The sequence below is a fragment of the Glycine soja genome, chromosome 18 (assembly GCF_004193775.1).
Source record: "Glycine soja cultivar W05 chromosome 18, ASM419377v2, whole genome shotgun sequence".
Taxonomy (NCBI): domain Eukaryota; kingdom Viridiplantae; phylum Streptophyta; class Magnoliopsida; order Fabales; family Fabaceae; genus Glycine; species Glycine soja.
Window position 1 is genome coordinate 45,703,518 of NC_041019.1, and position 24,479 is coordinate 45,727,996.

General features: G+C 34.8%; 2 protein-coding genes, 1 long non-coding RNA gene and 1 pseudogene across 7 annotated transcripts; 2 read left to right on the top strand and 2 right to left on the bottom strand.

Moving 5' to 3' along the window:
* Positions 1-24,479, top strand: part of LOC114396743 — a 37,337-nt pseudogene that overhangs the window by 8,641 nt on the left and 4,217 nt on the right.
* LOC114396744 (cyclin-dependent kinase B2-2-like) lies at positions 3,549-11,150 on the top strand. The gene is made up of 5 exons (XM_028358885.1): positions 3,549-3,629; positions 5,357-5,447; positions 5,541-5,610; positions 10,553-10,847; positions 10,932-11,150. The coding sequence occupies exons 1-4, from the start codon at positions 3,591-3,593 to the stop codon at positions 10,599-10,601; spliced, it is 249 nt and encodes an 82-aa protein (XP_028214686.1). The 5' UTR covers positions 3,549-3,590; the 3' UTR covers positions 10,602-10,847; positions 10,932-11,150.
* On the bottom strand, positions 12,719-21,836 carry LOC114396740. Of its 3 annotated transcripts, XM_028358882.1 has the most exons (7): positions 21,769-21,836; positions 19,162-19,239; positions 15,108-15,417; positions 13,370-13,509; positions 13,121-13,288; positions 12,970-13,002; positions 12,719-12,892 (listed from the first exon to the last, which is right to left on the bottom strand). In XM_028358882.1, the coding sequence occupies exons 3-7, from the start codon at positions 15,411-15,413 to the stop codon at positions 12,757-12,759; spliced, it is 783 nt and encodes a 260-aa protein (XP_028214683.1). In that variant the 5' UTR covers positions 15,414-15,417; positions 19,162-19,239; positions 21,769-21,836; the 3' UTR covers positions 12,719-12,756. The 3 variants fall into 3 exon arrangements, 2 of the variants coding, with proteins under 2 accessions (XP_028214683.1, XP_028214685.1); XM_028358884.1 differs by lacking the exons at positions 19,162-19,239; positions 21,769-21,836 and having other exon boundaries at positions 15,108-15,627; XR_003663326.1 differs by lacking the exons at positions 12,719-12,892; positions 12,970-13,002; positions 13,121-13,288; positions 19,162-19,239; positions 21,769-21,836 and adding exons at positions 13,697-14,368; positions 14,448-14,709; positions 14,805-15,023 and having other exon boundaries at positions 13,395-13,608; positions 15,108-15,220.
* LOC114396745 lies at positions 22,556-24,294 on the bottom strand. Of its 3 annotated transcripts, none has more exons than XR_003663329.1 (3): positions 24,010-24,294; positions 22,820-23,040; positions 22,556-22,691 (listed from the first exon to the last, which is right to left on the bottom strand). It is a non-coding gene; the product is annotated as an uncharacterized LOC114396745 (long non-coding RNA). The 3 variants fall into 3 exon arrangements; XR_003663328.1 differs by having other exon boundaries at positions 22,941-23,040; positions 23,993-24,284; XR_003663327.1 differs by having other exon boundaries at positions 22,941-23,040; positions 24,010-24,280.

Sequence of the window (24,479 nt, forward strand, 5' to 3'; positions counted from 1 at the left end):
TAATTTTTTCATAAGATCGTCTTAGAATTATATATATATATATATATATATATATTAAAAAATATATTTTATAATTTTTAGTATATTTTATTTTATTATATTTTTTTAAAAAAATACATTTTAAGACATTTTAAAAAGTCTATTTTTTTAAGATAATTTTCAACTAAAAACTATTTTAAAAGAATATTTTTTCTAAGAGTTTTCTACAACGTTAGCTACGACAACATTGATAAGTGATGTAGAATATTCAAAATATCCATCGTAGAAAAATATATTTAGTAGTGGTATTATTTTTAGGTTCTCTTATTATTTTTACACTAAATAGTTTTTCATTTTAATTTTTAACTAATACCTTAAGACACTGGTTATCTGGACAAAAAAAAATTACTATTCAAGATTTTCATTTGACTTTTGTTTCTAAAATAATCAAAAAGTATTTCTTTTGTTTTCCTTTATTTTATCTTTATCCAAAATTTATTAAATAACAATCTCGCATATTTGGGGAGGCACAAACACATCCCATTATTTAGGCATCTTTCCATTATCTTTTTTATTTTCACTTGCACTCTAAGGTAACTTTTCTCTGTTTTCTCTAACTCAAGGGATTAACCGCGCGAATAGAATAAGATACTGTCTCACATATGGCATGTCGCATGTCAAACTCTGACTTATTTTTTTGGGGTGAGATAAATGTGACTACTTCAGTAAGTATTCCTTGAATACGAAAGTTGGAACACCTTGAACTAGAATTAATCCCCTTCCCTAAATTTTTATACTCAACAAAAAAATACTCTCTCCTTTTTCTCTTGCCATAAAAAATTGACACACTTCAATTAATCACCCATTCACATGCGCATGTTCTGACACACCAAAATTCTCTCTCATCAGTACACTTCGATTCACAGCGTGGTTAATTGTCCCTGTTCGTGAGATTGGATCCACAACCAAGCAAAAGCTACCAAGAGTAGCTTCCTAACTTTTTTCAAGCCAAATTGACGTGGTTTTGAAGTGAAAGTATATATGTTGCCAAAAAGTTTCCACCCTAGACAATATTCACTCAACCTACCACTTACTTATATTGTCTTGGCAACCATTTCTTCAATTCGAAATGTCTCATTAATCATTGCACAAGAAGTAACCAAGGCATGTCCGATTAATATTGGTACCAAAGAGCATCAGGACCCCGCAATGCATTGCATGTGTAATAACACAATCACTATTTTCACTTGAGTTGATGCTAGGTATAGTGGATATCTTAATCCCTAAATAAAAGTACAAAAAAAAAAAAATTCTTTAGAGCAGACATGTATTACAGTGGCCTCTCATTATACGTGCAAAGTCCAACCCCGAACTAACTCATTTTATCAGGCAATAATTAACTAGAGCAATTGAATTATGGTTTTTTTACCAATAAATAGTTAGTCGGAACTGAACTCAGTCTTCTTAAACAAGACATTGAGTTCGAGTCTTGTGAATGAAAAAAAATATGATTTGAAAGAAGACTTCCATTGGAGGTGGTCAATCAAATTTTTTAACAGAAATTAGTCATTAATAAAATTGATGAATGTTATGCATCAATGTTATGATAAAAAAAATGTTGTATGGCATTGTGATGATAACCTTAATTTTCCAAAGATTTTGACCTGAGAGAGCTAGCGAGCTGTGAGATAGAGATTGTGGTGTTTCATCTGTGTATCAATGTTAAATTGTATGTTAATGTATGTCAATATTACATAACTAACTAAAGGCATGTTAAGTCATTTTGCAGAAACGATTTAGAAATCACGACTAGTTTCACCCATACGAGGATATCATATAAAACACAAGACACTGGGGATCTTGATATATGGCTCTATATTTTGAGAAACCACGGGAGCTGCATCACTGCAACTGATGACTGAACCAACACAACACTCACATAAGGACGCCACGATTTTGCACCAATACGTAAAAACAAAAACAAAAAATGTTCTATGGTAGACCATATCCTTTTGTCCATTGGAGAACCCACCATATTTTTTGGGTAAAATTCTATTTTTATACAACACTTAGATCTAGATACAAGGACTTCTTAATTAGTTTTGTCATTTAGTATGTCTACAAGTAATTGCAGAATCATAGGATTCATTTTCCAAATAAGTATCTTGCACTACTACAAAAAGCAATTTTAACATCGACTTATTAACATCGGTTTTGAACAAAACCGATGTTAAAGTTAAACGCGGTGGCATATTTGAAAATAAAGTATCCTTCTTAACATCGGTTTTCTAAAAAACCGATGTTAATGCATACACGTTAACATCGGTTTTTCAAAAACCGATGTTAACAAATGTTATGTTAACATCGATTTTCCAAAAAACCGATGTTAATACATACACGTTAACATTAGTTTTTCAAAAACCGATGTTAACTAATGATGTTAACATCAGTTTTTGGAAAACCGATGTTAACGTATGATATGTTAACATTGATTTTTTGAAAAACCGATGTTAACGTATAATATGTTAACATCGATTTTTTGAAAAAACCGATGTTAATATAATTTTTTTTAATTATTTTTATATTTTAAAAAAAATCATATATTGCGTTATTAATTATATTTTAATTAAAAAATAAAATTATTAATAAACAATAATAAATTCAAAAGGTAAGCATTTAAAAATTAAATTAAATTTTTAAAATGAATTTTGTAATTTTAATTTTATTATTTCATGATTATCATTTAAATATAACACACATTTATATAAATTATTTGATATTAGTTAATTTGAAAATATAAAAAACTGTTTTTAATAATAGAGTTTAACTTTTATAGAATTTTTTATAGAATGTTGGTAAAAACAATTATATCATAAAAAAATTAAAAAAATTTATTAATATATTTTTATTTAATTATTATAAAAATAAAAAATTAGCCTTTTTCTTCTTAAAAAGGTAGATGGAGAATATTGTTTAAAAATTCTATGAAATCTTATTATATTTATATTATCGTATTATCTTTAAATTTAAAGTAAATTAAAATATTTGTATATATTAATTTGATTTATTGAAAATATATCTTACAGTGGTTTAATTTAAATAATTATAGTTCTCATATATTTGTAGGATTTAAAAAAAATGATATTTTCATTATTTTTAAACAAATTTTTCAGAACAAAAATAAAAATATTTTCATGACACGAAAATTATGTTTTAAGTCTTTAAATTTAGAGTTAATTATAATCCGCATGTAATTTATTTTTATTACATTTGTCATTTTTTGTATTATTTTTAACCTCATTTGTTAATTATGTGAATTTTTTGTTAATAAATTTAATAAAAAAAATTATTTAGGAAAAAAAACAAAGAAAAAGAATTATATTTAAATAGTGATGGATTTTCTTAGCAAATTAGAAAAATGATATTTAAATAGTGATGATTTTTCCTCAGTTGGGTAATTAGATGAGACTTGTTGAATTTATTCGGGTCAAATAGTTTAACGGGTTAACCCGCAATGAACCCTTTAAAAATAATAAAAACAAAATGAAAGGTTTTAGAATTAGGGCTTTTTCAGTTTTTCCTCTTCTGAATCCACCGCCACCGTAACGTGGATGGAATCGGAGTGCAGCCATAGCAGCAGCAAATGTCTTGTAAGTGCAAAGCCGCACCTTCCAAACTCACATTTTAATTCCAATTGCGTCGATAATATAGTTAGAACAATGTTATATCGATTTTCTTAATGCTTTCATCATTGTGTTTTTATACATTTTCGAATGTTATAATTGAGATTAGATTGATCCTAAGTAAATAGTATGTTATATATATCGATTTTCGAATGTTATATATAGACAAAATTAGATTATCTTGGGTGACGAAGAAGCTAATTGGTTCTGCGGCTTCTGAAATCAAATATAGATCTTGGGATTGGATAAATGCAAAACTTAAGGGATTTCATTTCTCTTTCTATGAATGGTATTCAAATTCTTTATGGTGATGCTGTAAAGTATTGATATACACGTTGGTGTAGGGACATGTCCGCAATTAGTGGCTTTTATCAGGTTTAGTGGTGTGTAGCTTTGGGTGCCTTTCATACGTGCTGGGTTAGTGCAGGGGGATAGGGATTTATTTTATTGCTACTAGTTGGAACATGATTGGTGGACTTTCTAAGGGTCCAGTGGAAGTTTTCTAAGCATTTCTGAAAGTTACAAGATATATATATAATGAAATGGCCTGGCTAATTAATGTTTATAAAATACTCCTGGCCACTTGAAAGAAGTAATATTCTGACACCCAAAAGCATAGCATGAATGAGAATCTGCACAGCCATTAGAAAGTAGCTGAATGGCAATATATGCTAGAATGAATCTGATTCCACAACACTCCTATGCAGAAAGAATCTATACATGAACAATTTATGTTACGCCCAACTTAACTTCCAAAAAAAATCAGTATGTTTTGGTCACTTGACTTGCTTTCAATTTCAACAATTTTCAAAAGAAGAATGGAGATGCAGGGTATTTATGTTACACTCCTATGCATATTGTAAGATGATGATTGATTCATTAAACAAGATAGTATATAAAATTTACCGATATTTATTATATTGACCTGTACTAAACTTGTCACCTAAATAGTTGGCTGGCAAGATATGCTACCACTGTTTTTATCTAAGTTTTCATTTAGGAGGAATAAGATAAAAGAATAACATGATTAATAAATACTATATAAATTTTTTCATTTGGTTGATGAACTCTTATAGACTTATACAATCAGTGGCCAAAATTTAGAAATTTAGATACAAATATGGAGGTCAATGTCATTAAGATGATAACATATAATTTAAATGCAATTTTTTTTATAAAATATTCTCTTAAGCATTTGATATATTTTTAAATATTAATTATTTTAATTAACTATTTTTATATTAAAATATTTTTCTACTTTATTAACCATGTTGTTCAGGTTTCCTTTTTTTTTTTTAGGAATTTTACACCCATATCTAAAATTCATCTTTAGAATAGAACAATTAGTGAAACAACCGATTTTATATAAGATTAATTTGGTAATTATGAAATAAGAAAATAATGAAAAATTCATAGATTTGATCTCTTTTTCTAAAAAAAAACCTAATAAATTAATAATTAATATTTATTGGTAAAAAAAAGACTAGTCTCATAACCTCTTGCTCTTGACGGACCAAAAAAATAGTGATGCTTAAAATGGCTGATCTTGGACTAGCTCAAACATTTTAAATTCAGTGCCAATCAAGCAATTAATATACACATGAGGTAAAAAGAGAATTTTTTTTTTGTGTCTATTTTTCTCTACCTTGGTTAATATTAAACCTTTGTATGCCAATATATGTATCTATTTTCAGATACTAACCCTGTGGTATAGAGCTCCTGAAGTCCTCTTGGGAGCTACCCATTACTCAACAGTCAACAAGTGGTCCGTTGGCTACATATTTGGTAAGAACATGAGGATTCAAGGATCTTCTGGTTTGTATATTAGGAAGAGTTGTAGAGGCTTTTCTAATAATACTAATTGCATCTCAATTGTAGCTGAACTTGTCACCAAACAACCACTCTTTCTAGGTGATACCGAGCTGCGACAACTCCTTCGTATATTCAGGTACAATATTTAAGGTTTATGGTTTAGCACAGAGGTGACTCAATGGTTATTGAAGTCTAAAGTAATTTTTAAGACATTTTTAAAAAAATTATGTTAGTCCTTTTTGTTAGTTTATGTAATCTTTTTTGTTTTATAAAAATTAATAGTAATTTATTTTTAAACCTTAAGTTTTAGTTATTTTATCCTTTGATCTCTCTCATTTAATGATATTAACGATATTAGATATGTGTGTCACATGCTTAATTAGCTTCATTATGTATATATAATTCTAATTTAATAATCTTCATTGGGTACTCCTAATGAAGAGGTGTGGCTAGGATTGAATAAACTAAGGAACTAGCATGAGTACAACCCCCAATGGAACCCTCAAAGTATCAATGGTTGTTCCAACTTCTGATCTTGGACTGGATCTTTTTTAAGTTTTAGTTCCTGTGTTCCTACTTTATGACGATTTTACACCTCTGTTAGAGAACTAACAACATGGACTAAAAAATAAAATAAATTGCTTATACATATATATTAGCATTAACAATAATTAACCAAAATACAGCGCCATGCCCACTCCGAAAGAGATGAGTGCTCATCAATTCTTTACCACTTGGCAACTCCAACAGTATACCCACAAGGTTGAATATATCAATCTTCTCGCTAACTTTGAGTAGGTATTTATAGATTTTATGAAATATGAATTATATCCTTAGCAACTAAACTAACTTTGAGTAGCAATTACATGAGTCGATACTATAGAGTTTTGCTTCTGAGTGTAGCATTCATATTGATATTTTTTTTTTCGGAATGATGATTGATGTAGGTGTTCATTCAGTTATTTCTTTGATTCTTGCTTTCATTTTGGACCGTGCTGCTCATCATCACAAGTACAAATGTTTGTTACCAATGAATATTTTTATTACGTGTTCACTGCCATTAATGACAATTGATATATGCTATACAAATTGTGTTCATGATGAGTGAACCTTAGATTCCCGTTTAAGATTTGATGCAATGATTCTTGCGGACAGTTTGCATTAATCATTGTATTCAATCTTGAATTGTCCGTTTGGACAGTTTGGGAAGACTGATATTTTTATGGTAGATTCATGTGTTAAGGTTAAAATTATTTTGTTTAATTTAATGAAATTTCGGTAATGCATTTCTAGTTGTTCTATGAGTGCATACTTGATTATCGGGAAATTAATTTCATCGATTTCATGTCGTGCACTTGGTGACCAATGCGATATGCTGCAAAAATTTTGTCAAATTTAACAAAATAGAATTAACCCTGATGTATGAAGCTACCATAAAAGACGGTCTTCCCGAATGGGATAGGGCCACACCTATAATAAAAAAAGTGAGATTTTCATGCATCGAATAACTTTGAGAGTATGACCGAGTTATTACTTAGATGGATCGAAGTTAGATGAATGAAAGTCGCATCAGCCCAGAATATGAGGAAGGCGTCAAACAATTCTTACAATTTGCTTCAGAAAGAGATCAACCGGATGAAGATGGAAAATATTATTGTCCTTGCTCAATTGTTTGAACGGAAGACGACAAATACTGGATGACATACGAGAGCATTTGTTGTGTGATGGAATTAAGAGAAATTATACGACATGGATATGGCATGGTGAAATGACAGACATGCAGAGTGGGCAGCAATCCAAACCGTTTGATGTAGAAATGGGAGATCGCTAGGAGGATATGATTCGTGACCTTGGACAAGAGTCTTTCCAGCAAGCACATGCCCCTGTGTATGAAAGATTGCATGGTGACTCAAAGAAGCCTTTGTATCCGGGGTGCAACAATTCCTTGACGCTATTGTCGGCGGTGTTAAGTCTAGTTAATGTCAAGGCCAGATATGGATGGAGTGACAAAAACTTTACTTCATTGCTTCAAATAGTGCATGATCTGCTTCCACAGGATAACACATTGCCTAAAAGCTACTATCAGGACAAGAAGATATTGTGTCCAATGGGTATGGAGTATTAGAAGATTCATGCTTGCCCTAATGATTGCATATTGTACAGACATGAATTTGAAGAAATGTCAAAATGCCCTAGGTGTGGGGTGTCACGATACAAGGTGAAGGATGATGAGGACATGAATTTGAAGAAATGTCAAAATGTCCTAGGTGTGGACCCTCCAGCGAAGGTGTTGTGGTATCTTCCCATCATTCCAAGGTTTAAGTGTTTATTTGCTAATGAGGATGACGCAAAAGATCTTACCTGACATGCAAATGAGAGAAAATCTAATGGAATGGTCCGTCATCCAGCTGATTGCTCCCAGTGGAAGAAGATTGATAGTTTGTTTTCGGATTTCGGCAAAGAGGCAAAAAATCTTAGGCTTGGACTAGCCAGTGATGGAATGAATCCATATGGCAATTTAAGCACTCAACACAGTTCATGGCCAGTTCTATTAGTAATTTACAATTTTTTGCCTTGGTTGTGCATGAAGCGAAAATACATGATGTTGTCTATGATGATATCGGGCCCAAGACAACCAGGAAATGACATTGATGTTTATCTGAGTCCATTGATTGAAGACCTGAGAAAGTTGTGGGATGAGGGGGGTTTTAGTGTTTGATGAGTTTCGCAATAAGACTTTTCAAATGCGTGCAATGCTTTTTTGTACCATTAATGACTTTCCAACATATGGGAATCTCAGCAGTTACAGTGTTAAGGGTCATCATGCATGCCCCATCTGTGAAGAAGACACAAGCTACATACAACTGAAACATGATAGAAAAATAGTGTACACTAAACATCACCGTTTTCTAAAAGCTCATCACCCTTACAGAAGATTGAAAAAAACTTTTAATGGAAATCAAGAGCACGAAACTGCGCGGATACCGTTAACTGGTGAGCAGGTCTTCCAGCATATGGAAATCAAGAGCACGAAACTGCGCGGATACCATTAATGACTTTCCAGCATATGGGAATCTCAGCAGTTACAGTGTTAAGGGTCATCATGCATGCCCCATCTGTGAAGAAGACACAAGCTACATACAACTGAAACATGATAGAAAAACAGTGTACACTAAACATCACCGTTTTCTAAAAGCTCATCACCCTTACAGAAGATTGAAAAAACTTTTAATGGAAATCAAGAGCACGAAACTGCGCGGATACCGTTAACTGGTGAGCAGGTCTTCCAGCGGGTTGAACACCTTAATATTGTATTTGGAAAGACCCAAAAGAAGGATAAAAGTAAGAGTTGCATATGGAAGAAGAGGTCCATTTTCTTTGATCTTCCATACTGGTATGATCTAGATGTTAGACATTGTATTGATGTTATGCATGTAGAGAAAAATGTATTTGACAGTGTCATTGGGACACTCCTTAACATTCAGGGCAAGACGAAAGATGGTCTAAATACCCGTCAAGATCTAGCTGACATGGGCATACGATCGCAGTTGCATCCAAGGTCTGATGGTAAAAAAATATACTTGCCTCCAGCTTGTCATACTTTATCCAGAAAGGAGAAGATCAATTTGTGCTAGTGTCTGCGCCGGGTTAAAGTCCCATAAGGATACTATTCAAATATTAAGAGCCTTGTGCAGTTCAAGGAGCTTAAGCTGGTGGGGTTAAACTCTCATGATTGTCACGTGTTGATGCAACAACTGTTAGCCGTGGCCATACGAGACATTTTGCCTAACAAAGTCAGGTTAGTCATAACTCGTCTGTGCTTTTTCTTCAATGCCATATATAGCAAAGTCCTTGATCTTGTTAAGTTTGATGACCTGAAAAATGAGGCTGCAATTATACTGTGCCAGTTGGAGATGTATTTTCCTCCTGCTTTGTTTGACATCATGGTCCACTTAATTGTTTACCTGGTCAGAGAAATCAAATGTTGTGGTCCTGTTTATCTGCGCTGGATGCACCCGGTTGAGTGTTACATGAAGATCTTAAAAGGGTATACCAAGAATCTACATCGTCCAGAAGCATCTATTGTTGAAAGGTACATCACAGAAGAAGCCGTTGAATTTTGTTCAGAGTACATTGAAAAGGCTAAACCTATTGGCCTTCCTGAGTCTTGCCATGACGACAAAGTGGGCGGTAAGGGTTCAAGAGAACTACATGTTATCACTCCAAGTGTAGAAGATTTGTTACAAGCTCACTTGTATGTGTTGAACAATAGTAATGAAGTTTTGTCATACATAGTTCAGCATGAACGTTTAGAAAAACAAAGTAATCCATAAATGTCAAAGAACTGGGTCTTGAAATATCATAACAAGACTTTCTCTGATTGGTTTAAAGATACAATCTTTGCTGACGAAAATGCTTCTGAAACATTAAGAAAGCTAACTCATGGGCCTAAAAGAAATGTTATAACTTGGCAAGGATACGACATAAACAAGTATTCCTTTTACACAAAAGCACAAGACGACAAAAGTACAATGCAAAATAGCGGGGTCACCCTAAGGGCTGAATCTCAACACTTTGCAACTGTACATGATGACAATTCTTGTGTAGCTTCAATCCCTTACTTTGGCTTCATTGATGAAATATGGGAGTTTAACTATGTCAAATTTACTGTTTGTGTTTTCAAATGTAAGTGGGTTGACAGCAACACCAGTGTGCAGACTAATGATGTAGGATTTACGTTGATAGACCTAAAGAAACTAGCTTACCAGAATGACCCTTTCATCATGGCAGAACAAGCTAAGCAAGTATTTTATGTGCAAGACCCTTGTGATGAAAGGTGGTCTATGATTCTACACGAGAAAACAATTGGTGTTAATGTACAAGATGATGATTCATACATGGACACTTATGTTAGTCCTTTGTCTACATAAAAATCGTAATGATCATGATGAAGGAGAATTAATTAACATCGTCTAACGTAATTTTCTAATATAGTATTTCATTTTAGTACATTCATTTACATAACTCATACAATGTTTTTTGATAATATTAACTAACTTAACTTTTTCTCTTTAAAGGACCATGGCTACTCCACCTGCCTCGCCTCCTCCTCCTGCAGACGCATAACCGTTTCCATCTACATTGAAGCGGACACGCAAGGCAACACGGCTACGATCATTGGCCACTAGACCACCTGGGGCAGAAAGACCTGCGGTCAACGTCGATTCTGCTACCGGCAAGGCCGACAGTCCCCACATGAAGAAATTAAGAACATATTTGGGGATTTTCGCTCATGATAAGGTCGACGTCACATATGACAACTGGAAGGAAGTCCCTACTGCTTAGAAGGATTTGATATGGGAGGATATTCAGGTATTTGAGTTTTCTTCGTTGATTTTCTTTAATAGTCTAAATTTGTTATTTACTTACAATAAAACCTAATTTATTATTTGTCAGGCAGAATTTGAAATCCCTGAAGCTTCTGACAGTAGGACAAAGAAAAAAATTCTTCAGACTGTCGGCGAGCGCTGGAGGTAGTTTAAATCTGACTTGCCTAAGAAATGGGCACTTGTAGGCGACAAGGACGATGTGGACGACATTGTCTGTGAAAAATATGGCATTAGCAAGGAGAAATGAACTCAGTTTTGTCAGACCCGCAGAGACCCCTCATGAAAGGTATATACTTTGTCATTTTAGTTGTTTTCCACAACAAATCACTTCTTATAATTTATTGTAATAATCATTTTCATTAATGTGCAGAAAAAGGTACAGGCCATCCAGAAGCAAAATACTGCCCCTCACGTATTGTCTCGTGGGGGTTATGAATATTTAAAACAAAAGTTCATGGCTGAGAAGACAAAGAAAAGACTGGAAGAAGCTGCCCAGTCTGGAAACACTAAGGGCGTCATTGACCCTCCATCTCCCATCAGACGCCACGTGAAGTGGAAGATGGCCCGCACGAAAAAAACTGGACAAATGACGTTTGAGGCACCAAAGGAAATAGCTGATAGAATTGTAAGTCATTTTTAATTAATAATTGTAATTATCTTTGTGTATTATGTGAATTCCTTGGACAAATATGTGTTCGGTACAAGATTCTTTGGAAGAGCAGGCGTCACAGGGATCTTTCGTCCGCCATGGACATTAGGATGTCCTCACTGCTACCATTGGACGACCAGAGCATCCTGGCCGTGTTCGTGTTGCTGGAGCCGGTGTCACCATAAAGCAATACTTTGAATCGCCTTCACGAACGTCCCGCAGTTCTTCCGACATTTCTCTTGAAGACCTTCAACAGCTGACCAAACAAATCAGAGACCAACTAGAGGAGTCAATCACAGAAAAAGTGACTTGAAAGCTGATGGCATCTTTCAGCCAGATGCAGTCCTAGTTTCTGTCTCATATGCAATCACAGGGACTTGCACTACCTCCAGAGCCAGAGATTGGTCCCCCAGGTCCTCGTGTCAGCACAAAGGAGAGTTGTGTTGCTCTCTCAGGGAACGATTCAGGGACGAGTGACTCAGAAAAATGCGGGCTATACATTGAAGAAAATCTTTCCCGCCTGGTTGCCCTAGGAAGACTTTATGAGGGATCCACAACAGTTCACAACATCCCTTTGTTGCATGGCCAAGTCAAGGTTTGTGTTGAGGAGGTTAAAGATGCAGAGGCTCTCGTTCCTGTACCCACTGACGATGTTACACTATTAGAAAATATGATTTCTACATCGGTTTTTCAACCGATGTTGAAAGTACCGACGTTGATAGTATTATCGTTAACATCGGTTTTTCAAAAACCGATGTTAACGTAAAATTACCAACATCGGTTATATAAATAACCGATGTTGCTAATATGAATTACACCCAGAAAATTTATATTAATGTTGAAAGTTAACATCGGTTTTTATAAAAAACCGATGTTAACGAATGTGTTACTGTTGACAGTTAACATCGGTTTTTTTACATAGTTGTCTAACACCCTATGTTTGATTTCTAACTTTTAGATAATACTGTGCCCACTGTATGCGAAGTGCCTTGAATCTCTCTGCTTCCAATGGTCTAACTTCATTAAAATACTACATGATCAAATAAAAAAATAAATTAATAATGTAATAACAATTATAAAAAAACCAAATTTGTTTGTAATAAACAATTACCGTCTCCCAATTATTCCTGAAAGATCCTAAGATTATCGTGGACATCCAGTGCATCACGTAGTAGCCACATTCAGTGATTCCTTTTTGTCTATTACACTAAATACATAATGAAATTTGGATATTAATTAAACGTTAACTACAATTAGTGTACACACACATAAAATATATATAAGTAGAACTTTTATTTAAATCACGTATCTTAATAACAATCCACTTAGCAGCAGCCTTGGATTTCAGTTGTGGAGTATCATCAAGTCCTTTCAAAGCACTAGTGTTGAATATAAGGAACATTAAAATATTGATGTTGAGTTATGCCAATGAAAATGTATTGAAAACAATACTGACCTGTTAATTATTCCCTTAAGGTAGTTGTCTGGCCTGTTATGCAAAGAACAAAATTAGACAACTAGGTTTTCCTTAGGTAGAATGACGACCATTTGCCAGTGTTATTGTAGTAGTATAGATTATCTAAATTCAATTATTGTGTTTGACTTACCTATTCAGATAGGCTCCAAGGTAAACATCTCGTTTTGAACTCTGTATCCAACTCTTGATGTAACTTTCGGATTCAAATTGTGATTGCCCAGATCTCTGAATGGACTGTGGCTCGAGGCATCCATACACATCAGAATTCCCTGCTCGCACACTTGTCTCAGTCAGATGGCTGTGTTGTTATGTCAAAGTTAATTATGTATGAATTTAAAACAATTACTTTGGTAATTAATATTAATCTAAAATGACTTACAGAATCCACAACTGTATAACACATATGCTGAGACATTGACCACCATGTGTAATTTCAGAGAGATCTTCGTGCTTTATATACAACGGGAAGTTTTGATTAAACACCCCGAATATGGTAGCATCCCACATAACCTGGAGCGGCTTCAAAAACAGTTATGAGATGGTCAATGTCATCAGGTACAGGGGATCATCGACCTCTTCATCCGGGCTTTCTGGAGGTTTTGCTGGAGACACAGCTGCCTATTGATAAAACATAGTTAATTAACAAGTTTTGATTACAGTGAACAAATTAATTGAAAAAAATAAACATATAATCAGAGTAAAATACCTGTTCTGATAAACGCTTCACAAGATGTGTTGGCCAAGCAAGGAAAGTGTTAAGTGCCTGCCCCACTAAGGTAACCTCGTCAGTGGGTACAGGAACGAGAGCCTCTGTATCTTTAACCTCCTCAACACCAACCTTGACTTGGCCATGCAACAAAGGGATATTGTGAACTGTTGTGGATCCCTGTTAAAGTCTTCCTAGGGCAACCAAGCGAGAAGGATTTTCTTCAATATATAGGCCGCATTTGTCTGAGTCACCCGTCCCTGGATCGTTCCCTGAGGGAGCAACACAACTCTCCCTTGTGCTGACACGAGGACCTGAGGGACCAACCTCTGGCTCTGGAGGTAGTGCAATTCCCTATGATTGCATCTGAGACTGAAACTGAGACTGCATCTGGCTGAAGGATTTCATCATCTTTTGAGTCACTTTTTCTGTGATTGACTCCTCCAGTTGGTCTCTGATTTGTTGGGTCAGCTGTTCTAGGTCTTCAAGAGGCATGGAGGAAGAACTGCGGGATGTTCGTGAAGCTGATCCAAAGTATTGCTTTATGATGACACTGGTTCCAACAGCACGAAGACGGCCAGGGTGCTCTGGTCGCCCATTGGCAGAAGTCAGGATATCCTGACGTCCATGGGGGACGAACGATCCCTGTGACGCCTGCTCGTCCAAAGAGTCCTGTATCGAACACATATTTGTCCAAGGAATTCACAAAATACACAAAGATAATTACAATTATTAATTAAAAATGACTTACAATCCTGTCAGCTATTTCCTTTGCTGCCTCAGACGTCATCTGTCCAGTTTTCTTCGTGCGGGCCATCTTCCATTTCACGTGGTGTCTGATGGGAGATGGAGGGTCAATGATGCCCTCAGTGCTTCCAGACTGGGCAACTTCTTCCAGTCTTTTCTTTGTCTTCTCAACCATGAGCTTTTCTTCTAAATATTCATAACCCCCACGAGACAATACGTGGGGGCAGTGTTTTGCTTCTGGGAGGCCTGTGCCTTTTTCCGTACATCTTGCAAAAGTTTAACATTAATGAAAATGATTATTACAATAAATTATAAGAAGTGATTTTGTTGTGGAAAACAACTAAAATGACAAAGTACATACCTCCCATGAGGGGTCTCTACGGGTCTGATAAAACTGAGTTCATTTCTGCTTGCTAATGCCATATTTTTCACAGACAATTTCGTCCACACCGTCCTTGTCGACTGCAAGTGCCCATTTCCTAGTCAAGTCAGATTTAAACTGCCTCGAGCGCTCGCCGACAATCTGAAGAATTTTCTTCTTTGTCCTACTGTCAAAAGCTTCAGGGATTTGAAATTCCGCCTGACAAATAATAAATTAGGTTTTATTGTAAGTAAATAACAAATTTAGACTATTAAAGAAAATCAACGAAGAAAACTCAAATACCTGAATATCCTCCCATATCAAATCCTTCTGAGCAGTAGGGACTTCCTTCCAGGTGTCATATGTCACGTCAACCTTATCATGAGCGACAATCCCCAAATATGTTCTTAATTTCTTCTTGTGGGGACCGTCGGCCTTGCCGGTAGCAGGATCGACGTTGACCACAGGTCTTTCTGCCCCAGGTGGTCTAGTGGCCAATGATCGTAGCCGTGTCGCCTTGCGTGTCCGCTTCAACGTAAATGGAGACGCATCAGCGTCTACAGGAGGAGGAGGAAGAGGAGGAGGAGGCAAGGCAGGTGGAGTAGCCATGGTCCTTTAAAGAGAAAAAGTTGAGTTAGACGATGTTAATTAATTCTCATTCATCATGATCATTACGATTAGCATGAACGTCGTCAGCTTCTTCTTCTCCGACGTTGTTAGAAGTCATTTGTGTAGACAAAGGACTAACATAAGTGTCCATGTATGAATCATCATCTTCTACATTAACACCAATTGTTTTCCCGTTTAGAACCACATACCACCTTTCATCACAAGGGTCTAGCACATAAAATACTTCCTTAGCTTGTTCTGCCATGATGAAAGGGTCATTCTGGTAAGCTAGTTTCTTTAAGTCTACCAACGTAAATCCTACATCATCAGTCCGCACACGGGTGTTGCTGTCAACCCACTTACATTTGAAAACACAAACAGTAAATTTGACATAGTTAAGCTCCCATATTTCATCAATGAAGCCAAAGTAAGGGATTGAAGCTACACAGGGATTGTCATCATGTACAGTTGCAAAGTGTTGAGATTCAGCCCTTAGGGTGACCCCGCTGTTTTGCATTTTACTTTTGTCGTCTTGTGCTTTTGTATAAAAGGAATACTTGTTTATGTCGTATCCTTGCCAAGTTATAACATTTCTTTTAGGCCCATGAGCTAGCTTTCTTAATGTTTCAGAAGCATTTTTGTCAGCAAAGATTGTATCTTTAAACCAATCAGAGAAAGTCTTGTTATGATTTTTCAAGACCCAGTTCTTTGACATTTTTGGATTACTTTGTTTGACTAAATGTTCATGCTGAACTATGTATGGCAAAACTTCATTACTGTTATTCAATACATACAAGTGAGCTTGTAACAAATCTTCTACACTTGGAGTGATAACATGTAGTCCTCTTGAACCCTTACCGCCCACTCTATCGTCATGGCGAGACTCAGGAAGGCCAACAGGTTTAGCCTTTTCAATGTACTCTGAACAAAATTCAACGGCTTCTTCTGCGATGTACCTTTCAACAATAGATGCTTCTGGACGATGTAGATTCTTGGTATACCCTTTTAAGATCTTCATGTAACGCTCAACCGGGTACATCCAGCGCAAATAAACAGGACCACAACATTTGATTTCTCTGACCAAGTGAACAATTAAGTGGACCATGATGTCAAAGAAAGCAAGAGGAAAATACATCTCCAACTGGCACAGTATAATTACAGCCTCGTTTTCTAAGTCATCAAACTTGACCGGATCAAGGACTTTGCTACATATGGCATTGAAGAAAAAGCACAGGCGAGTTATGGCTAATTTGACTTTGTTAGGCAAAATGTCTCGTATGGCCACGGCTAACAATTGTTGCATCAACACGTGACAATCATGAGACTTTAACCCCACCAGTTTAAGCTCCTTGAACTGCACAAGGCTCTTAATATTTGAAGAGTATCCTTGTGGTACTTTAACCTGGCGCAGACACTGGCACAAACTGATCTTCTCCTTTCTGGATAAAGTATGACAAGCTGGAGGCAAGTATATTTTTTTACCATCAGACCTTGGATGCAACTGCGATCGTATGTCCATGTCAGCTAGATCTTGACGGGTATTTAGACCATCTTTCGTCTTGCCTTGAATGTTAAGGAGTGTCCCAATGACACTGTCACATACATTTTTCTCTACATGCATAACATCAATACAATGTCTAACATCTAGATCATACCAGTATGGAAGATCAAAGAAAATGGACCTTTTCTTCCATATGCAACTCTTACTTTTATCCTTCTTTTGTGTCTTTCCAAATACAGTATTAAGGTGTTCAACCCGCTGGAAGACCTGCTCACCAGTTAACGGTGTCCGCGCAGTTTCGTGCTCTTGACTTCCATTAAAAGCTTTTTTCAATCTTCTGTAAGGGTGATGAGCTTTTAGAAAACGGCGATGTCTAGTGTACACTGTTTTTCTACCATGTTTCAGTTGTATGTAGCTTGTGTCTTCTTCACAGATGGGGCATGCAAGATGACCCTTAACACTGTAACCGCTGGGATTCCCATATGCTGGAAAGTCATTAATGGTACAAAATAGCATTACACGCATTTGAAAAGTCTCCTTGCAAAACCCATCAAACACTAAAACCCCCTCATCCCACAACTTTCTCAGGTCTTCAATCAACGGACTTAGATAAACATCAATGTCATTTCCTGGTTGTCTTGGGCCTGATATCATCATAGACAACATCATGTATTTTCGCTTCATGCACAACCAAGGCGAAAAATTGTAAATTACTAGTAGAACTGGCCATGAACTGTGTTGAGTGCTTAAATTGCCATATGGATTCATTCCATCACTGGCTAGTCCAAGTCTAAGATTTCTTGCCTCTTTGCCGAAATTCGGATACAAACTATCAATCTTCCTCCACTGGGAGCAATCAGCTGGATGACGGACCATTCCATCAGATTTTCTCCCATTTGCATGCCAGGTAAGATCTTTTGCGTCGTCCTCATTAGCAAATAAACGCTTAAACCTTGGAATGATGGGAAGATACCACAACACCTTCGCTGGAGGGCCCTTCTTTGAGTTTTCATCAGAATTGCAGTCCTCATCATCCTTCACCTTGTACCGTGACGCCCCACACCTAGGGCATTTTGACATTTCTTCAAATTCATGTCTGTACAGTATGCAATCATTAGGGCAAGCATGAATCTTGTGATACTCCATACCCATCGGACACAATATCTTCTTTGCCTGATAGTAGCTTTTAGGCAATGCGTTATCCTGTGGAAGCAGATCGTGCACTATTTGAAGCAATGAAGTAAAGCTTTTGTCACTCCATCCATATCTGGCCTTGACATTAACCAGACTTAACACCGCCGACAATAGCGTCAAGGAATTGTTGCACCCCGGATACAAAGGCTTCTTTGAGTCACCCTGCAATCTTTCATACACAGGGGCATGTGCTTGCTGGAAAGACTCTTGTCCAAGGTCACGAATCATATCCTCCAAGCGATCTCCCATTTCTACATCAAACGGTTCGGATTGTTGCCCACTCTGGATGTCTGTCATTTCACCATGCCATATCCACATTGTATAATTTCTCTTAATTCCATCACACAACAGATGCTCTCGTATGTCATCCAGTATTTGTCGTCTTCCGTTCAAACAATTGATGCAAGGACAATAATATTTTCCATCTTCATCCGGTTGACCTCTTTGTGAAGCAAATTGTAAGAATTGCTCGATGCCTTCCTCATATTCTGGGCTGATGCGACTTTCATTCATCCAACTTCGATCCATCTAAGTAATAACTCGGTCATACTCTCAAAGTTATTCGATGCATGAAAATCTCACTTTTTTATTAAAGGTGTGACCCTATCCCATTCAGGAAGACCGTCTTTTATGGTAGCTTCATACATCAGGGTTAATTCTATTTTGTTAAATTTGACAAAATTTTGGCAACATTTCGCATTGGTCTCCAAGTACACGACATGAAATCGGTGAAATTAACTTCCCGATAATCAAGTATGCACTCAGAGAACAACTAGAAAGCATTACCAAAATTTCATCAAATTAAACAAAATAATTTTAACCTTAACACATGAATCTACTATAAAAATATCAGTCTCCCCAAACTGTCCAAACGGACAATTCAAGATTGAATACAATGATTAATGCAAACTGTCCGCAAGAATCATTGCATCCAATCTCAAACGGGAATCTAAGGTTCACTCATCATGAATACAATTTGTAGAGCATATATCAATTGTCATTAATGACAGTGAACACGTAATAAAAATATTCATTGGTAACAAACATTTGTACTTGTGATGATGAGCAGCACGGTCCAAAATGAAAGCAAGAATCAAAGAAATAATTGAATGAACACCTACATAAGACAATCTTGCGTATGATAAAAAAAGAAGTAAGATTAAGTATAATAAGCGCTCAGAAGATATGAGAACAATTTATTCTAAATTATATTAAATTTATTCTAGAAAGGAGAGTTCTTAAAGATATGAGACATAAAAGGAAGTGCAAACATACAATATTGGTTGCTCTTTAAACATGTCGATTTTATATCCTAGCTAGTAGAGCACCTAACTATTTTACCATTCAAAACAAAGTATCCAAACATGGAATGAGAAAGCATTGGAAACATGTACCAGCCCCTGAAATAACGCACTCAGTTTAACTCTTCATTAAATAAACTCAAAATGCCAAAATGATCACCAATTACAATAGGATTTATACCAAAATCAGATAATAATACCATAAATCCAGTTCTATAAGTTATAAACTAAGTTCTTAGTTAAACTAAAATACCATATATATATATATATATATATATATATATATATATATATATATATATTCATTAATGTGCGGGAAAAAAATCAAGCTAGTAATTTGGTGTGAATTAGAAGGAATATCAGGATTCCGTTTCAGTATAGCTGCATGGAGTGGAGAGTTTCCAAAGCACAATGGAAGCTAGCTTCTCAACAGATAGCATGTTTAACCAAGTATGATTAATTAATTAATTAATTAATTAATCAATTTCTATTCGTTGAAATAACTATAAAAAATAAAATAAAAAATTGTTACAGAGCAATCGTGAGCCACGATCAAAGGCCAACCAAGTCCTTGTATACAAGACAAAAAATTAAAATAAATATTCTCATTTCCATGTACCAAAAAAATGAAAATTCAATATAAAATATTCTTCATCGTCTTAGAAATATCCATATTCCAAGTGAATTTTGCTAATTGCCAGCTGTAGTGGTAAAGAGTGTGTTTGTTGCTCTTATGAATTAGTAAGTAATTGGTTCTCTATATACACCGAGTAGAACCTTAGTTAAGATAGCTTTCAAAAAGAGACCTTAGAATTGAAACTTATTCCCGAAAAAGGATAACCAAAATGTTAAAAAATCTGGTTCTTCTTCATATTACAAGCAGAACACCAAAAATTGAGACAACCATATGCAGAAAAAATTAGTCTCTAATTAAGTGTTGGTCAAAACATATTCTTGGTGAGACAACCTCAATTGTCCATTTGATTAAACGACATTCCCTCTTTTTCTGAATTTTAACTAGCTGCCACAATAAGATCACGTGTTTCAGAAATCAATTAATATTTAAAATTTGTCAATCTTTCTGACTGAGCATGGGGTTTTTAAAATCAAACTAAATCGAAGTGAAAATAAAAAATCAATCCAAAAAATTACAAACGGCTTAAAATCAGAATTTATTGGATTATGTTTGGTTTCTTTTTTTTTTCTCCTGAAACCGCATAGTTTGGTTCTGTTCACCATTTGAGATTGGAAAATCAAACCAAATCGATCCGTTTAAGTGCTTTGAGTGTGTTTATATTTTATGCACAGTATATAATTTATACAAAATGTCAATGCTTATGCGTGTTTTGGTTTAGGCACTTTCTAATTTCTATTCTTTAACTCTAGTTTAATTTCTATTCAAATTTTTGAACTTTTATTGTCCATTTATACCGTTTAATTAGTTATTATTTAATTTATGTTTGATTAATAACAATTTTTTTTAGCATTTTTTTATTATTTACTCTCAAAATTTTAAAAATCGCAAAAACCGAATCAAACAAACCCAGAAAAAAATTAGTTTGATTTAGTTTGGATTTCATAATTAATTTAAATCTAACCAAATCCCCAGTTTAATTTTTTATTTAATTGAAATTAATTTTAAATCAAAATCACATCCCTAGTCGAACAGGTAGGATAGCATCATATCCTTTTACTTTAATAAACCGGCTCTCTGCCAAACTTATTTTGTTACAAAAATCACCTCTTAATTGATTAAAGACTCTATCATTTTAATAAGTAAATTTTTATACGTAAAAATAAGTTAATCACACCCGGTCCTTTTAAGAGGATGTATGAATGGAATACTCTGGGAAACCTTATGGAATAATCAAATAATAGTGACAGGGAAGCTTAGTAAAAAATATTTTAAAGATAGCAGTTAGTCAATCAGACCCCCCAGTTTTAATTATGCTGGCCAATTTGCATATTCTCTCTTATTATATCATTTTCCCATAGTCGAATCTGATTCCTTCTATTCAATATTCAATCTACCTTCTTATATAAGCCTCACATGACTGTTCACACGTTGAACGTGAGATTTTGTTTTTTAGATGGAAGGTTTCTATTGTAAAATATGTACACAACAAAAAATAACTAAAATATTAATTGATCCCTGACAATGTGAATACAAAAAATTAGTCTCTAATTATTGGTTGGTCAAAACATATTCTTGGTGAGAGAAAAAAAAACATAAAAATGATTAAATAAACTAACAATTTATGTGTTGCATAATTTATTTCTCCCCCTAGTTGATGTTAGCACCATGGTTTAATAAGAAAAATAAGAAGTGTGGATAAAAAGGTCTCGAATTGATACATACCAGTAGGATGACAAAAAATGAGGGACGTAAGACCAATATTGATGAGTAGAAACTCATTTTTTATCGGCATGCACAAATTAGATATTCTTTTGCATTGGTAAAATATCAAAAGGAAACTTATTTATATAAATTGTATGGTTAGCTAAAAAAGTAAACACAATATTGTAATTTAAACATAAAATCCAACAATTAAGATTTGGAAATTGCTACCCGTTAAATCATCAGAAAATTAAGTAGATTCGGTAAACTTTTGACAATATATTTTTTATTTTGGAAACTCAATCTTGTTAACAACTACTAGCTACCAAAAATAATAATTACCCTTTTTACGTTGATTTACGAATTATCTAATTAGTATCCAATTTAAATTGTCATATAATTTAAAAAATTAGTACTTAGAATAATATAATTACTAAGTCATATTTAAGGTAACCTTTAATTAATTAATAATACAATTTTTTATACTACCAATATATCAAAAGGAAACTTATTTATATAAATTGTACAATATTGTGATTTAAACATAAAATCCAACAATTAAGATTTAGAAATTGCTACCCCTTAAATAATCAAAAAATTTCTCAAGTAGATTTGATAAACTTTTGACAATATATATTTTTATTTTGGAAACTCAATCTTGTTAACAACTATCAGCTACCAAAAATAATAATTACCCTTTTTTACGTTGATTTACGAATTATCTAATTGTCATATAATTTAAAAAAATTAATACTTAGAATAATATAATTATTAAATCATATTTAAGGTACTTAGACTGAAAATTTACCACTGATGATTACACCGGATAAAAAACTGGTAATACTTTTGGATCTTTGAGATAATCAACAGCTAATCGATGATAGTGGGTAGAAAACAATCCGCGACACTGCACCATCCGCACAAGATGTTCTAATACTGAATCCCTGTCAAATATTTGAAATACGAAAGACAAATCAGGAGATGGTCTCACCAGAAGCTATAAAATTAATCACGAATACTGAAACCATAAGGGACAAAAACATATCCAACTAATCTCCCAATAGACACTTACGCAATGGCTTGCCCATCAGAAGTTGCAGTGTCGGTCTCACCAGAAGCTATAAAATTAATCACGAATACTGAAACCATAAGGGACAAAAACATATCCAACTAATCTCCCAATAGACACTTACGCAATGGCTTGCCCATCAGAAGTTGCAGTGTCCCTCGCCCAAGCTCACCCAGAGACACCAATGAATTACAAGTAGCTGATGACTCTACTCACCATCAAAACTATATATTTAGAAAGAAACAACGGTTTAACAAGATTAGATTCACATGCATCTGTAATGCATAACAACTCAACAAGTCAAATAAGAGGGCCAATAAAGCTTCACCAAATGCACACAACTAATTAATCCATTGCAGACAAAACATTATATAAATGAGTGAGCTCTAAAGAAAAAAAGACCATAGCAAAAAGGAATACTAGTAACTATTTTACAGTTGTGATCTAGTGACTTACGAGAACCCAAATTACAAGTGATACAAATTGATATTCAAAGGGGCATCTTACCAGCATTGATGCAGTAGCTCCTACCTGCATAAGAAATCGTAACTCCACAGATAAAAAAAAACTCGCTTATTTAAGACAAGACTAAAAGTGCAAGGCCAATCTTTCTACACAATCATATCATTACATTTCTAATTTATTTTTCCTTTTTCAAATTATCTTCCTTCTATTTCTATCTACTTTATTTCTCTGGTCTAAACCAAACACACCCCAAACGAATGGAAAAAAAAGAAAAAGAAAAAAGGCTTTGGGCTAGGATGTCGTGCGTCAGTTCACGACGCGTTTGCAAAACGGCGTTTGGGGCTTCGATTGACAGAGATTGTGGTGTTGGTTAGGGTTTTACGGAGAGTAGCTATGGATTTGGAAATATGATCATCTACAGTTATGAGGAAGCAAATCTACGAGTAGCACTAGAACTGACCCTCTCCTCCAACAGTTGTAGACATTTTTTCAAGCAACACAACCACACAATAATAACAACATCAGAAATGAGAAAAGAAAACAGAACATGAGAACTGAGAAGTCAGAACATAAAAAAACATAACAAAACATAACACAACATCAATTTTTTTATATCAAATTTCAAAAACAGGGGAGAAATCAAATTTCAAAGTACATAACAGATAAAATGCAGAGAAATCGAGCGCAAAAAGAGAAAATCACGGAGAGTACTTCGCCGGAAAACGCACAAACAATGGTGACCTCGTCGGAAAAGGGAGAGAGAAGTGAGACCGCCTCGGACAGTGCCGGAAAAGGGGGAGAGATGACTGAAGAGTGAAGAGAGAACTCGGACCGTGCCAGAAAACGAAGTAGGAAGCGCCGTCCTCCGGTCGTCACCTCCGTCGTGATAAAGGGAGTGGCGTTGTTGAAGAGGGAAGTCGCGTGAAAGAACGGAGAGACTGAAGAGGGAATAACGTGCTCCCTATCCTTTCAGGATTTTTTTAATTTTAAAAATTCAGAAAATATGGATCTGGAATATGGCTTGAGTAAGTTGATAGAATTTTGATAGTTTCCAAATATGGATCTGGAAGTTTCACGCCCTTTTGCCACTAAACTATAGAATTACATTACTTCTATACAATTAATTAATTAATATAATAATAATAAGTTGGCTTTTATCAATTCCCTTTATATAATTTATGATTATTATACTAAAAAG

Coding starts and splice junctions, on each gene's coding strand:
- LOC114396744 (XM_028358885.1), top strand. CDS start 3,591: ATGGAATCGGAGTGCAGCCATAGCAGCAGCAAATGTCTT. Junction 3,630..5,356: donor ATAGCAGCAGCAAATGTCTT/GTAAGTGCAAAG, acceptor ATCTATTTTCAG/ATACTAACCCTGTGGTATAG. Junction 5,448..5,540: donor GTCCGTTGGCTACATATTTG/GTAAGAACATGA, acceptor TCTCAATTGTAG/CTGAACTTGTCACCAAACAA.
- LOC114396740 (XM_028358882.1), bottom strand. CDS start 15,413: ATGGCTACTCCACCTGCCTTGCCTCCTCCTCCTCTTCCTCCTCCTCCT. Junction 13,003..13,120: donor CTTGGAGCCTATCTGAATAG/GTAAGTCAAACA, acceptor TTTGCATAACAG/GCCAGACAACTACCTTAAGG. Junction 12,893..12,969: donor CTTAAGGGAATAATTAACAG/GTCAGTATTGTT, acceptor ATTCAACACTAG/TGCTTTGAAAGGACTTGATG.